General features: G+C 38.5%; 1 protein-coding gene across 2 annotated transcripts in view; it reads left to right on the forward strand.

Annotated features, from left to right (window-relative positions):
* ZNF407 (zinc finger protein 407) overlaps positions 1-17,427 on the forward strand; it is a 360,082-nt gene that overhangs the window by 251,649 nt on the left and 91,006 nt on the right. For both annotated transcript variants that reach the window (XM_075270737.1, XM_075270738.1), the window contains 2 exons: positions 2-122; positions 9,537-9,715. In XM_075270737.1, the coding sequence (XP_075126838.1) occupies positions 2-122; positions 9,537-9,715 (300 nt within the window). The remainder of the gene's footprint in view (position 1; positions 123-9,536; positions 9,716-17,427) is intronic.

Here is a 17,427-nt window from a genome sequence, read left to right on the forward strand (position 1 = left end):
GGTGAAAAACCATTCAAATGTGATGAATGCAATTTCGCTTCTACAACGCAGTCCCATTTAACACGGCACAAGCGGGTCCACACAGGAGAGAAGCCATACATGTGTCCATGGTGCGATTACAGGTAACTGAACTAAAAAGGAGCTTGTTTTATTCAACTGAATAGGAGACTAATGTGTAGAAGATATAAGTAAATGACAATTACTTTGGTTCTGATTTTCTAGAAGATGTCTGAAGACTTTACTAGGCTTTACTTGGTTACTGCAAGGCTAAATGTTTCAAGTAGTGCAATAAATGCACCTTATGTTTTTACACTTTATGACTTTGTAAATCCTGGTTGCAAAAAAAGTCAACAAAAATTCTTGGGATATTAAAGGGTTTTTCCTTTTTTCAAAATAGTTCTGTGCATCTTCCTGTTCAATGTTTTCCTACAACTACCATGATGTCTTGGGCTTCACTGAGAGCTGACTCCCTCCTCCTCAGTTTCTCACTCCCTCCTCCTCAGTTTCTCACTCCCTCCTCCTCCCTTTCTCACTCCCTCCTCCTCCCTTTATCACTCCTTCATCCTCCCTTTCTCACTCACACCTGTTTCCTTAACTAGTCTGCCCACTACTAGCCCTTCCTAACTAACTCAACCCCCACCCCTTTATACTTACCTGTCTTCTGGTCTGGACCTTCTGAGCATAGGATGTCACTTCTTCTGGGCCAGTACCTCCTCTTCTTGGCATTCTGCCGGCCACACACACCTGCGCATTAGAGCTGGAGTGCCATCTAGTATTGTATAAATGATGATCCTTTTCCGGAAGGGAAAATGAAAGGTCACCGGAAAATGTGGCAGGGGTGGTCACATGACTACCCCAGGATTCTAGCTAAATATAGATTTTTTTCGCACACTAAGTAGTTTAGAAGGTTGATGAGAAGAGGGGATTAGATTAGACAGATCAATTTTTCCCGGACAACCCCTTTAAGTTCAAATAAATTGCTGAAATGCTTAAAGAATACTTAAATACTTTTAGGTGACTTTTCAGTGTAAGCCAACATGGTTGTGTTCATAAGTAATAATGTGACTGTTTATGACTTGTATCAGTTTTACCCTACACACTTCATTTCATATTGTCAATTTTTCCTGAGTTCAGCTATAGTGGGTAAAGTCTACCTACAATGATATCTGGCATTCACAGCACATGTAGAGAAAAGGAGATGAGGCTCACATATCTTCAGTTATTATATAGACAGGGGAAGAATATGCAAATCTGATCAGATTTGCATATTCTTCCCATGATCCCTCACAGTGGAGCGCAAATGGCTTAATAAGCCTCCACACACCTATATGGTGGTCTCTCCCTACGGAGTGACAATATCCCCTTAACCTCATATAGACAGGAACAGCAGCAATATGGAGGACATGATACAGCAGTAAAGCACTGGGGTGAAACTGTAAACTACTTACTACAATCATCTCTGCTTTTTTCTGCCTCACCAATTCACCCCCAACCCTTCTCCATTGAGGGCTGCAGCTTGATTCCCCAGTAAAGTTGAAAATCATTCCCATTTCTGCGCCTCTCAACATATTATACCATTAATTTGACAGTGAATGGTCAGTACAGAAGGTAAAAGAGAGAAAAACAAATATTGGAGCTGATAAGTGAAGAAATATGCATTTTTCTGTAATATATACAGGGGTTGAACAAAATAACATGAACACCCCTGTTTTTGCAAAGTTCATATGAATTCTTCCCAAGACACCTGCCATGAATGGTTCTACTTTTTTTTTTTTTCTCAGTCACATAGATTTTTAGAACAGAAGTAGTAAAAGATATTAAACAGTGATATAAGCTGTTTGTTTTAAGAATGTTATATATCAGACCTGACAGAGTTCCCAAGGGCTCATTGGTGTGTGCCTGGTAGGACTTTTTGTGATCTAGGTTGCTGAGTTGTGTCCCAATATACTGTTTCTGTGATCATATCTCAGTATTCAGACTGGAAAACATCTACAGACAGAAGCAGTTGTGTTGGAAGTCAAAGCTAGACTTTAGTGTGGATATTGCAGTATTTCCATGGTTATTGCCTTTGTGCAGTGCACACCTGACAGTTTTCACTTTTACTGCTGCCTGTAAAATTGCATTTAAAGGGGCTCTATCACTAGGAAAAGTCATTTTGAACTAATCACATCCTTGCATATCCTTTAGAAATGCTATTCCACACCTACCTTTAGTATGTAAATTGCCTCAGTGGTCTCTGAATAAGTCCTTTTTTATTCATATGCTAATGAGCTTCCAGACAGTACAGGAAGTTCCCAGCAGCCTTTTCTCTGCTATTATCTCCTATGTGTGTGAGGCAAACAGGAAGCTGAGTCATCATCAGCAGCAGTCTCCCATAGAAAACAACAGAGAGAGGAGTGCACGATGTATCATGCACCAGACTAATTAGCATATGAATAAAAACGGACTTATTCAGAAACCACTGAGACAATCTACATACTAAAGGTAGGTGTGGAATAGACTTTCTAAAGGCTACGCAAAGGTGTGATTAGTTAAAAATGACTTTTCCTAGTGATAGAGCCCCTTTACCTCTTCAGTAATCTAGTTTTTGTAGGTCTTTTAGGCTACAATTCGTCACCGTGCTCTACTGTCCTTATATCCAGCTTTGACTTTTGACCATTGCTTTTTTTGTCTGTGGATGTTTTAATGGTCTTTGTATAATGATATGTGATCATACAAACAGTAGATCTTGACCCACCCAGCAACTCTGTCCAGTCTTACATAGCAAGCCCCTAAAACAACTAAACAGATTTTTAGAACAGAACAAGTCATAATTTATCAAGAGCAGTAAATGCTATGTGATTAAGAATCAAAGGGGGCCTAACCGGGATGGCAGATGTATGAGGAAGAGTTCAACTTCATTACGTAAAAATAAGGGTGTTTGCTATATTTTATCCAACCCATGTACAATACAGTTTCATATCTTCACTTGTGCTATTGATTTATTTTGTTTGTAAAAAATAAAAATAAAATTTGCCATTCCTATTCCAATTTGCATTTACTAAGTCACAGGACACAGTTTTTTTCCCCTCTAGCACACCGTTTTGTAGATGGGCTTGGAAAATCTGTTTTACAAAGGCGATTAGTTTTTGCCAAAACCATTTGTCAAAAAACCTTGTTGGGTTTTTCCACCTTCCGTTTATTTCTATGGGGTTTACAAGGCAGAATCCACCTGAAGATAGGTCTTGACTCTTCTTTTTCTCCTCTAGCTGAAAAAAAAACAGCTAGGGGAAAAATTCTACTGACTCCTATAGAAACGAATGGAAAACATTTATTTTAAGCGTATTTTCAAAAGCTCAAAATCTGCCTGCAAAAAACTCTGTGTGAACTTATCCTTAGTGTAACATGCGGCATCCTTTTCGAAAGTGTTCTTGCTGAGATTTCTTGTATTATTTAGATCTCATTGCAATATCACACATTTAAAACCCCCTTTTCACGATACACAGCGTGTATTATCGCCAGTCTATTAACCTGAAATGTAATCTAGTGATATAATTTTTTTTTTCTCCTGCCTGTAAAATCTTTACTTTGTTAACAAACCGTCTTGTGTTGGCCTTTTATATTAGCCATGCTTCAGGTTTGTGTGTTCATGTTGGCGTATAAAAAACCTTATTCAATTTGCATATAAATATTTATGACATTTCATCCATTCAGGATATGTATATAAAGTATGTGGGCTTACTTTACAACTGCCTGTAGCCTTTTTCCTTACACTTGACTGCAATCATAAATATCCTGCACATTAAAAATCATGATCATCCACCAAATCATTTATTACTGTTCAGAGAAGACCTAAGTGATATGATCACAGCCTGATTGGTGGAATCTACAAACGCTGGCCTTTTCAGCACACCAGGCAGAATTTCTAAATGAAGGCTATTATGTGAATCTTATATCACAATTCAATTCAATCTGATTGTTTTCTTAAAGGGAAAACTGTTTTTAGGATTAAAAAAAAAAAAGTTTATAAAATCAGATATTTACATTATAAAATTCTATCGTTTCTTCTTTGCTGGTGTCTAATTGTTATTTTGTGCCTATAATATGATCCATTTTATATTCAGCGTTTCCAGCTTCAAAAGCCGATCATTATCATTTAGATACAAGGTGGTCATAGATGTGAATAGGGCTCCAATTTCTCATAAACCCATTAAAGTACAATATTGTGGCGTGCTAGCAAATCACGTAACTATTATGTTACCGCCATACTAAACTGTAGAACGGCAAATAAGCCTTAACAAGTGGTAACCTGCAAATCTGCTGTAAGTGTTGCCAAATGCTAGGACCTTTCTCTATTTTTGAAGTTTAGGAATCGGTTATGCGTTTAGGACATTAGAAAAGATGATCTGATTTACTATGACACTTTTAGTGCCTTCAGGATGCATACGTTCAGGTCTGACTAGTTGCGTCCATCAATGTTGACACATGTCTTATGTTGGGTGCCAGTTCTTTTAAGGCATCGCTTTACTTCAGCACTAACTGAGCTTTTATAGTCTTATGATAATAATGGCGTTCATATAAACCATATACATAGAGTATGTTTTTAAGGTTGCAGATTATTTAATCTTACAAAGGTCTTCATATCAAAAATGACGAAGAATCTGAACACAAAGGAGTGATAGGATCGTTACATATTGTTTATGACGATTTTGTATATGTATAGAGGTAGTATCTGCTGAAGACCGTGTGAAGACATCCTTACCAATGTGGTACTATTATGTGTGATAATCTGTATCTGAGCATAAACCTATGAGATATTCCATCAACACAAAGAGACAACTAAGCATTATGGTGTTCTCTTCTTAATGTATTACTTATTATTCCATTATTATGGGAACTTGGCATCACTCTTGATCTTGGTCTCCTTAGGCCACAGAAAGTACTGACAGGGCTGTTAGTTCATGGTTACATTGCCGGTGCTAGATGAGAATTAATGTGGTTGGCCATTTTAGAAGCAGACCTTGGATTATACAATGGTGGTATAGAAGTACAATGTAAAAGACTTTATGTATTTCTTTGCTTTATCTATTTAATATTTCCAACATTGAATCACAGATGATCAGACATAAGCTATTGTTTTTGACATGTTATAGGAAGCCTCAGCTTATTAACCAATATGATTACAATGAAACCTCTTTGAGAAAACCACCCAAAATTGCATTGAATAGTGGTCTTCTAGGGTTTGGTTCACTCAAAGAAGGTGGATAGTATACATAATATATGAATATCACTCTTAAGAAATATGGTCTAATTAAGATGGTGGTCATCTCAAAGAGGTGACTTTTGGAGACATTGTACTCTGTTCTAGAAGAGTTCAATGAAAACTGAGGTTGCCAAACCACATGGTGTATGGATAAGGTATGGTCACAGAAAAATCCTAAACATGTCATTGAGATAGTTGAAGATCCATACAGCAACAGATGATGGAAGAGGGACCCAAACCATAGGGTTCTATGATATTCACCAGAGTGAATATTAGTAGATGTGAGCTGTCCAGTCTGTGAACATTAGTGACCACATTATATCATAGGATAAGGCAAATCTTGTATAACAAAGTGTGCGTATTTCCAGTTTTTCTGAGAAACCACTTTATCAGGACAGAGAGTTTAGACCGTTGAGTCTATATTGCTGTATTAGTGCATTTTTAAATATTTTTTTGTACAACCAGAATTGATCTCCTTCCTTTTTTATCCTTGTGCATAGCCTTTCTTTCTTTTTATAGATTCTATGCAGCATAATGAAATAATTTTCCATGACTCTTTCTTCTGAATACCTATCATATGAAAACTACCTGCCGAAAGCCTGAATGGGTTGACAGATGAATTCTCCTGTGACATATACTTTACCATTGCATACACAAAAAAGAGGTTACTGAATTTTGCAAACTACAAGCCCTATAATGTCTGAATAATAGGGGACCTATTCTGTGATGATAAAAGATGGCAGTCGAGTTGTGTAGCTTTGTGTTTGCCATCTATGGGACACAATGAAGTGACCAAAATCTGCCAGCTAACAATTTGGTGAAGTCTGCCTGAAATATTTAGTTCTATTCTTCCCATTCTTTCTATTCTGATACATGTATGACCAGACAGTGGTATTAATATCTAGAGGATATCACTCTATCTTTATCAGATCCTTATTTAGAACTGTGTCATGAACCCCTTTACGATTTCACATTGGTGAGGGTATTCCCAACTATGACCTAATTTGGCCAAAAAGTGAAGTATTTGTTTCTCATGTCAGAAGTATTAGATGTGACGTTCCAAACATATTTCAGTTTTACATCCTTATAACATGCATGTATGAAGCCACAATCACGCTAACATGATGAGTGAGTCCGTGTTGTAAAAGTAAAACTAATTTTGCCTTCACTTACATGAGCTATAGTAGGAGGAAGCTTTATTGTCCCTGGGAAGGTGATAAGGCAGAGTAATTGTATATTATACTGTCCTGGAACATCTGCCTGAAGACTGTTGGAGCAATTCATCTATCATGGACCGTACAACATTTTTTGTCTTTCTGCTTTAACCCATCCCCACTGCTGGCCTGCATGAAGGTTTTGATAGGGACTGTGCCTGGGCTGGGGCTCACATTAATCAGTCCCCTTGTTCAACACTCCAGCTGACATAATTACAACCTGCGCACAGCAGTTATTCAAGTCGAGTCCTTGTCACTCGTGCTACGAAACTACACAGCTCAGATCCCCAAGGAGATTGCCTTATCACACCGAACAAGGGCTCACAGGAGTTGAAGAGAATAGAAATGGGAAAATGTCTTCTGGGAGTACTATATATTCCTTTTAAATAAGACATTTGAGAGACTTACAGGGGACAAAGAAGAGCCGTGCAAGGCCCAAAAAAAAGTAGGATTTTCCTAATATAAGGTTTAATCGGAGCGTTCTTGAGATAGGAAATATAAAGTCAATGTAATAAACACTTATGTAGTCAGGTGGGTTTTTAAAAGATTGCATTGATGTAGACAATAGCTCGGGTTACTTATATCCATGTATAAGGTAAATCAACCATCTTCAAGAGTGTTGGGTAAACCGGTATTGTGGAGCTATACATTATATTCCTGTTAGGATCTGGATTTATGGGAGCAACTAAAATAAAACACAGTATAAGAAAACTGACACTTATCATCATCAGACTTACTCCTTGGTTTAGTACTACTAATACTAGAAGTGAGTCAGATATTTTAATTTAGTATTCTTTAATATAATTACTTTAGATTTTTTTTGGTCACTTTGTCATTTTGAGTCAGCTTACTACTTCAACCAGTTATACAATATATGCATTGGTACTGATATGTATTGTTGTCAGATAATGTAATGAGTTTGTTCCAGTACTGGACATACAATAAAGATTTTCCTGCCATTGGCAATTTTTTTCTCTAGCCCCCCACGCTTCCTGAGCAACAAGTGCAGTTAGTTTTGATGCCGTATGTGCCATTTAAGCTCTGTAATGTCAGAAGGGCGGTGTCAGACCTGATTCATAGCACCAATCAGAAGCAGCCAGTGTCAGAGCTCAGAGTCACACCCCTTGCCCGCTCCTGCCTGACCCCACCCTTCACAATACAGAGCCTAAATAGCATATCAGGCACCAAAGTTAACAGCATTGATTGTTCCAGAACTGTGGAGGGCTATAGAAAAAAAGATTCACTGCCCCAGAATCAGTGGAGCAACGCCTATTTACAGATACTAAGAAGTGGAGTTGGTGAAGGTGGGGAAAGGTCTTCTTAACTGATGCATTGGAGGGCTGTAGTTAAGAGCCACAGTTGCAGGAGATATTGGTCATTACTTTGTTATACACAGTTTAGATTATCTGTCTTGCATAGAATCCTCTTAAGCCGGGGTCAGAGATTTATTAATGTGGTTAGTTGAGACTGCGACTGGTGGGCATTATTATGGGTATTGTAAAGGGCAGCAGCATATAAAAATGCTTAAACATATCCCCTCTGCAAAATTTAGGATATATATTATAATGCATGTTACTAACTTTATAAATACATTGATACAGGTATATGAAAGTATAAATAAAAAAGAAACATAAGACAGTGTAGATACTTCATGTGTTAATGGCAGGTTTCCAGAAAATTAAAATAATTTGTAACCATTTTAAAAGATTCTACATCTCCCTTTTTAGACTAACTGCCATGTTCCTTTATCGCTTTATGCACATTTTATTTATTAGTAGTTTTCTGATGGGTATCTCCTTTTAGCATAGTAGTAAGTCTTGGCTGAAATAATCCATAACAAAATACATTTGGGATGAAAATGTACCCATCTTATTGTAGACTATTGTGGAGTACGATAACATAGACAAACCTGGGAGACTGCCAGTTCTTAAAACTTTTTTGTTTTGTTTTGCTTGACATAGAAAAATGACCACCTGCTTCTTTTTGACAGTGAACCAGTCATTAAGGAACAACTGATATTTGCAACAAAGAAATGTTCTCTGCGTCCTCCTGCCTTCACAGATTCAGACCCCAGTAAAAGACACACATTTACAATTGTTTGATCCAATGCTTTTATCAGTAATTTGCTTTTTATATTATATATAATTCTGCAGCAAACTGCTTAGTAATTAAGAGACACCTGTTTAAGGCAACTTATGAAAACATGGCGTGGTAAACAGCTGATAATGGCATGTCCATCTAATGTCATCATTGTCAGTCAGCTGTTATCTCCTGCTATTTCAGGTCAAATGCAGTCTTCCATGTAAGGGGGCATTCACATGGAGTAACACGGCGCTGATTCTGGCACGATAACTTGTGTAAGAATCAGCGCTGCAAAACTGAATCCCATTGAGTTCAATTGGTTCTGTTTTACGCGCGGTATACATTGAGATCAACGGGAGGCTTTTCTACCCATTGATTTCAATGTGTACCGCGAGTAAAACAGAACCAATTGAACTCAATGGGATTCTGTTTTGCAGCGCTGATTCTTACGCGAGTTATTGTGCCAGAATCAGCGCCACATTACGATGTGTGAACTCCCCCTAATAAATGTATGCGCCAGGTCTTCCTGAATAGGAGTCATATGGAGCAAATTATAAAGGGGGCGCTATACAGGGATCTCTATGATACCCATATGCTCTTATGACTATAAGACATAAGGATATTGATTGTCTTCATAAGACAATCATTGCAGATATGCTTTGATCATGTTTTACATTATATAAAGTGTAAAATGTGTTAAAATATTAAAGTATCACATTATCAGGCCATAACTAAATCACTACCAAACCATGCAAGGAAAAGAGCCGAAAAGTGATGTCTCCAAGGCAGCATTTAATATCCTAGACGTAAAAGCTAAAACATTTAGAGCAGGTGAAGTCATCTTATAATTGGTGCTTATTGGGGAAAAATTTGCTTGAGGATTGACTTTAAGCATCCATATGGTTTTAGCCATCATATTTTACCTAGAATTTTATATGGCTGTAACATATGTTAACATAATGCTAGTGATAACAAAAGATATTTCTATTTTCCATCAGGTCAAACTGTGCTGAAAATGTTCGCAAACACATTTTACACACTGGCAAACATGATGGTGTTAAAATGTACAACTGTCCAAAGTGCAACTATGGAACCAACGCCCCAATGGAGTTTCGGAACCATCTCAAGGAGCAACATTTAGACATTGAAAACCCAGACTTGGCATACCTTCATGCTGGTAAGTCCTTGAAAATTTAATATACCTCTTTATTTATTTATGTTTGCCTTTAAAAAAAAAATTGGGCTATAATAAGCCTGGTTTCTTCTTCCAGTTTAGTGGAACTTTGCATGTATAATACGAATATGCCAGTTTTATAGAAGAAATAAAGAAATTTAACAGTTTCAAGATGTCTTCAAAATAAAGCCTTTTCAATATCTTTTAAATTCTCTTCAATCCTCAGATTCTCTTCTCGGTAAAGGTCTTTTAAAGCTATGCAAAAGTAGGGTTTATGGTTAAGTACATAGGCCAAGGTTGGCAGTGTTTGAAGCTGTTATTGTAAAAAGCTGGCCGGGTTACAGAAGGAAATGGATGTGTATGTATCTGTTACATAGGTTGGTTTACAACCACTATATTCGTATTGTGTAGGACTGTGACAATCATTCTTTGTGTTTTTCACGGTAACATTTCATATGAAAGTATTGTAGTAAGAAAGAAAGTTGTATATTAGCGGAGTAACCATAATAGCAAGCGCCATGATGTTACTACTATCAGTAGTTCCGGTTAATAAAGTATCAGGTATAATGTCCCAGCTACTACAGAGCAGCAATCCAGTAATGCACTGGTGACAATTCTGTAAACCCTGTGCATGCTGCTCTTGTTACTGACTCCTCACAAGTGACGTACACCCTGCCTACAATATGCACGCTGCTGCATCTCCTCTGTACGTTTCTATATATTAGATCTACAGCTGTTGCTCACCAGTATCATTTTAAATCTAGATTCTTGTAGATCTCATCTGACCGCAGTTTCCTATGTGATTTCAGGGCAAAGCACCTGGTAGATGTAAACAGAGCTGTTGTGCCATCAGTGAATTTGACAACCAAAATGGCAGACAGCTCGCATTACTTGTCTGTTCTAGTAAATGTTTCAGTTAGCTGTAATATAAGAATTCTAGTATACTGAGATCTCTGCTGTGCCATATCTCTGTTATTGTACTTAGAAAATTATGCATAAATTGACAATTGGCTGTGACCAGTTGGAAAGTGCTTCTGTCCAATTGGTGCTGACTGTATCAGACTGTCCAGGAACAGTGCAATGGTAACACCCAGTTGTCAATTTATCCATAAATTTTGAGTAGGAAAAGATGTTTTGACAATACATATATTGTATCTGTAAACTCTGCTAAACTGTAAGTGTACTACTATGCCCATAGTGATCAGTCACAATGCTGTTTTCATGTTCCAAAGGGATTGCTAGAACTTGACGCTGAATTCTGGTTGCTTGATGTGATGTCGTTACAATTTATTTATTTATTTATTTATTTAGAAATCTGTCCCAGTACTATATATATATATATATATATATATTTTTTTTTTTTTTTTTTTTTTTAAATAAAGGGGTGGTCTTCTTTATTCAATCCCCTGACAAAGGAGATCAGAAAGTGTCCTCTGCTGGGAGCCTTTGTGATCAGATATTATATATATTTAGGAAACTTGTCAGTCAAAGTTTAGTTTCCCTGCAGCGCCACCATAGGGAAAATTTAGAATAGCACAGTGCCTTTATCTGTGTAATGCAGAACGTGTCCTCCATTCTGGCCTATAGATGAGAATGCTGAACAAGGAACCTCCCTTTTAGTTCCATCAAATTCCCTCATTAGATATGCAAAATGGGTTTTGTAAACTTGACAGTCCTTTTTAAGGGAGTATTTCTAAACTTTTGTATTGTGGGCCTATCCTTATAACCTCCTGTATTGTGGGGGTCCAAAGCCCAACACCCTCACTGATCAGGTGAGTGAATGATTTACAATGACTTGCAGCTGCCGTGGCCTCTTCACTTTATACCAGGCAGAATGCTCTGTATATGGTTGGACCTGTGCCTGGTATTTCACTTAAAGGAGTTATCCACATTGTAATGGTTATGTCCTATCCTTAGTATCCATAGCTCCTAGTAATGTCTACACTGGAGCCATGCTGGTCACTAACCATATAAAGTGTAGTGGTGGCTTTAGGTACTGCAGTGCTGTGTCAGACACTACAGTGAATTACAGCTGTAGTACCCAAAGTCACCACTACATTATGCATGGTGCAAGAGTTATGTGACTCCCGGCATGTAACGTTACCAGGAGCTGCACTGTCCTTAACTCATCTGTTTTGGTCCCAGCTGTCAGATCTCCGCAAACTTAATAAAGATGGTCTATACTATCAATATTAGAAAGTGGAAAATCCCTTTAAATAGGACTGAGCTACAGGAGAATCACAAAACTGATAGACGTAAAGTCACTAACCTGAGGCAGTGGCATCTGCCAGAGCACCAAGGTCACTTGAATCAGTACATTGGTGGGTTTGCCAGGTCCCCCCACTGATTTGATATTTAGGCCACCAATATTAAGGAAAAAAAAAACAAAAAAACCTGCTAGAATACCCTTTTAATGTGTATATGTACATGCCTGGGATGCGTTTTACACAATGAAAGACCTCATGCTACAATATAATCACTGACTATAAAGGAAGGTCTTCGATCCTGACAGCTGTCAGTTTGGAGAGGTATACCAAGCATAGTCCTATATCCATAAAATAAATCCGTGTTGAGAATCGGGACAGGCGAGAATTGGGAATTCTCGGCCTTGTCTTTTTATATACAGTAGAGCAGAGGGACTCGTAGAGAGATGTAGATCTGCGAAGACAAAGCCATGCCTGAAATAATCATATTATAGAAGGAAATGATTACGTTGAATAATGTACCTGGTTTGGAGTCCAAATATATTGTCGTATTTCATTATGTTGTGCATTCCTATGCCTCCACAAGTTTGGAGCCCTCCAAATGAACCTGCGGCGTATTCCTCAATGCCTGATAGAAGCGGTGATTTAAGCGCACCGTTCTGAGCCTTTTTTTTGTTAGCATTAGAAATGTTTCAAAGAGATTGACTCTTGTCACAGCTGTTGGTGTCAGACAGCCGCAGTATAAAGCACATCATCGTGATTGGCAGTTTATCATTCACACTCCTTTGTAAGACGCTTCACGTTTCGTCTGTGCCTTTCAATAAAACACCAACCAGTTTGAAAAGTGAAATCTATATTCAATTGAATCCAGAGCATTCACAGTATTTCCCTTGTAATTGAGAATCAGATATAAATTTCTTAAAGCAGATGAATGAGTCAATCAAAGCAATGTATTGTATATAGAAAGCAGCTGCATTATTGTCTGAATGGCTGTGTTGGTTATAATTGCAGGCTGATCTTGTCATATTTTGTCAGTTGTGCCACCTCGTAAGTAAATGGGAGGCGGGGGAGTTGAGTAGTAAGGAAGGCGAGATACATACCGCACTCAGTACTCCAGGTATAAAGGAGCGAGTCGCTTGTTTTCCATGGCTGATAAAGATTTTAACTCTACTGTGTTTAGCGCTATGCAATATTTATCACACAACTGGTTAGGGAAAATAATGTTGCCATAAGAATAGCTATAGATTTTCTTCTCGAAGGCTGCGGATTGAATCTTCCCTCTCAAAATAATGAAGTGATGTCACATCTATGTGATAGTGCTGGGTTTACATAGGGGAACTCCATCCAACTATGCAAATTGCTGTTCACGATGACAGAATGCCTTCTCCTATATCCTGTGGAGAGCGCTACAATATAATTAACAAACGATCATTTGCTCTGTGTGTCGTGTCTCACAACCTATAGTGATATTGTATAAGCGTTACATTGCTTTATGGTGTTTATTTCACTTTTTCCATTCTGGGCTGGCTTCTTAGCAGTTAATCAGCAAGGCCCAGTTCACATTTGTGTTTGGGTTTCAGTTTGAGGAGTCTGCTTGGAGACCCCCCGAATGGAGACCTATCCGCATAAAAAACCTAAGGAAACCCGCGGACCCCATAGATTATAATGGGGTCTGTGTAGTTTGCGCTCGTTTCCACACGAAAAATGCGGAGAGAAAAGTCCTGCTTGCAAGACTTTTCTCTCTGCATATTTCATGCAGATAGGGCAACGGAATCCCTGAATGCAGATGTGAACCGGATCTAACTCTTTTGCTACTTATTGTACAGCTTTTGTTAGGGTATGTTCACACAGAGTTTTTTGCAGGCGGATTTTGACGCAGAATCCGCCTCAAAATCCACCTGCAAAAATGTCTCCCATTGACTTCAATGGGAGCCGCTCACTTTTTTCCACTAGCTAATAGCGGGAAAAAAAAAGCCACATGTCCTATCTAGTCACAGCGTTCATGTCTCAACAGGCCGAATTAATTTGGGCCTAAACAGGAGCAAGATGCCGCGACGGAATGCCAATGCTGCATCGGCATCCCATTGCGGATAGCTGTACGGAAAGTTCACAAGACAAAAAAGGTTTCCGCCACCTTTCCCTCCATGTGAACATACCCTTATTTGGGTTGTAGAGCATGAAAGGAATTAAGTGTAGTCTAGGAACCAACCATAGATGGCAATAATACAGTTCTAAAGTGAAATTGTGGGGACAGTCTGTGGCATGGAAAATATGAGACGTCAAAGCAAAAATTATGGGCAAGACCTGGAAAACTGCTTCGTAATCTTTTATGGTGCTTTGAGACAGATGGAAAAGATGAGGAAAGTGAAAGATTGTCTGCAGAGAAGACATCAGCTGGGATACATTGGGGCATATTTATTAAGACTGGTGTATCATACGTCTGTCTTGAACAAGGGCCAATATAGGGCCTTGCGCCAAATGTTTGCCACAGTATCATCTCTCTAAGCCAGAAAGTTGAGTGTAATTGCTCTCTGATTGTCCTACATATAGTGGTAATATTTCGGTATTCTGTTTTGGTTTCTTATATGTAGAGGTATACTATAAATCTGCTCACAGAGGATACAATGCCTGGTCTGCTTTCTACAAAATTTATGAAATTGTTTGCCGTACGTCCCCTCTCTCTCTTTTTGTAATCTCTTCATTGATTCTATTGGGGAACTTGTAGCCAACTAATTGAATTAATTTATTATGTTGGCTCGGAGCTCCCCAACAGAATCAGTGAAGATCTATATGCATAGGATAGATTTGGAACATGACTACAGAGCAGGTGCTATTTATTTCAATGCAGGGTTTGGAATAGAAAATCTTCTTTTAATACAGTTTTTCTGTATTTACCAGGCTAGTTTTGCAGTAATATCTGCCACTGAGCAGCATTTCTTATGATTAATAATCACAGTTAGGTTCAAATACTAAAGGCCACACGAAATTAGACTCAAAATCAAGAATGTGGATCAGGGACAAACTCATTATGGATCAAAAGGTTACAGAAGTCTACCGTGAATGAGAATGAGCTTCTAGGGACTGTGTTGTTGACAAAAATCTAAGCTAGAAAGTAATTCACGTTTTTCTGCTCCATATTTTAGTAAATATTTTACAGATGTAGCAGAGCTGAATTTGTCTGAAAATTGCTCATCTTTTGTGCACCATAATAACTCACACATTTAAAGGAAAATGTGCCCGAGAAACTGCACCTTGTAACTGTCTAGGTTCGTGTTAGGTTCGTGAACCTTAAAATGTGGAAATAAGAGAATGAATCTGAATGTATTACGGCTCCTGGGGATATGCTGGACTTCATGCTCTAGGCCAAACATCTGATACAAGTGTTCAGTAGCCAAGTAACACAAAGTCTTGAAAAATTTAGAGCTCTCTGTTGGTTTCTTAAGTAGATATTTACCATTCTTCTACCACATCATCCTGCAAACTTAGTTATCCCCTATCCAAAGATGGATGGTACTAACACGATAGCGTCTCTTTCTGGATGATCCTTTTTTTTAATATTGGGGGACACCTGTTATGATAAATTACTTTTTTTTCTTATAATATACACTTTACTATGATCAGTAACAGAAAAGGTATACATTAGACCCTGTTCAGATCACCTGAATGGCCTCAACTTAGTGCACATACTGTCAATAGCTCGGACTGTACATTCTTAGAGTGTCTATAGGTTTCCGTTAAACTAATAGTGGACAAAAGAGGGTCCCTTTGACCTCCTTCATGCTGGTATACAGGAATATGCGTCCAAGAAATGGGAGCAACAGCATACTATGCTTTTCAATACAATAGTATTTGGTAAAAATAAGCACATGGAATGTTTTTAATTGAATTTGTAATTTACAAAGGGAACCTATGAGCAACATATTCCACTGTATAAATACTGTACATATGTACTGTGGGGTATGTCATAGGGCTCTGTTAGAAGTGTACATTGACCTACTTTGGAGCAGTCTTTCAAGTTTCCTTAAAGGGGTTGTCCAGGATGATTTTTTTTTTTTTTTTTTTTAATGTTAAGGCAGGAGAGGTATGTATAAACAAACAAACAAACAAAAAAAAAAACCTGCCCCTGTACTCCGGTGCTTCCTGTCCCTGTAGCCCAGTCTGTCCTGCAGCTCTGCTGTTTTCTTCTGCAAAGAGTCCCCACTGCACATGATCACTAAGGCCAATTAGTGGCTTCAGCGAAGGACACGGGATCCACAGCCGGTGAGGACTCCCAGCTAAAGAAGACAGGAGAGCAGTAGGACTGGGCCACGCTGGGAGGCACTGGACCATACAGGGACACCTTCCCCAGCCTAATTTAAAAAATAATTTTTATACTGGTCAACTAAAGCAGTCTTGCCAATTTCTCCAAGCATATTTAAGTGTCACACTATTACAGAGCCCATTACAGTGATAAACAGTGTTATGTATGTCACTTTTGTAGGTTTTGAGAAAAACAACTTTAAATCTGAAGCTAATGAGGTATTTGGTGCATCGGGAATGGGCCTTCAGCTTCCTGGAGCATTGCTTTTGCCATTTAGACTTTTACCTGCCTTCCTGTACCACTTCATGCAGCAAGAGTCGATCCTCCCACTGCTATGACATCACCCACCCTGGGCTGAGAGCCCACCCCCAGTGCACCCATTGCTCCATTTGAATAAGATTTTGAAGTTGAATTTCTCAGTCTGCAGACTGCATATATACATCTTTTCCCTATCAGTATGTCTTTGGAGTATGGTAGGAAATCCACACAAACACAGAGAGAACATACAATCTCCTTGCAGGTATTGTCCTTGACGGGATTCAAACCCAGGACTCCAGTGCTGCAAGGCTGCAGTGCTAACCACTGAGCCACTGCGTTGCCCCATAACAGAGGTATATTGTTGTTGTAAGGTGCTCTATAACACAGGATGACAAATGAATATACTGATATATTTCATCTAAAGTCTTGTTCTTGCAATTTGGCAATCTCAGTAGTTTTTCTGACCTGCTTATTCCAGAGTATGACATGGTCATCATCATATTAGTGTACTCTTTTTAAAGCACTGGTTACCTGGGTATATCAGCGTGTTAGAAGATTCTTTTCCATATTCTGTATAATACATTGGAGAAAAAAAGCCAACCCCAAATCTTAGGAGCATTGCAAGTCATTAAAAATCCCCAAAGTAAATTGTAAAGAATGTAAGGCCCACAGTCCTTGCCCTACTAACCCTGCTTTATGTGTGCCGGTGTCTTGGGCATCTTTCCTCACTTGCTAATAGTAATACATTTAAAAGAAAGCAGTCTCGGAGTTCAGGCGTATGCTAGTTGGTAAGAATTATCTAGCGTTTCTGCCAAAAGCACTCTGTCAAATTGTTGGTGATGTTTTGCTAAGTATTGGAGTTGGCCCGGACAGCGGGAAGGTAGCAGTAGTTGAGCTATGAGATTGTTTTTATCTATACAGGAGAAAAATATGATCTTGACTGCGAACAAATC

Source organism: Leptodactylus fuscus, chromosome 4 (assembly GCF_031893055.1).
Source record: "Leptodactylus fuscus isolate aLepFus1 chromosome 4, aLepFus1.hap2, whole genome shotgun sequence".
NCBI lineage: Eukaryota > Metazoa > Chordata > Amphibia > Anura > Leptodactylidae > Leptodactylus > Leptodactylus fuscus.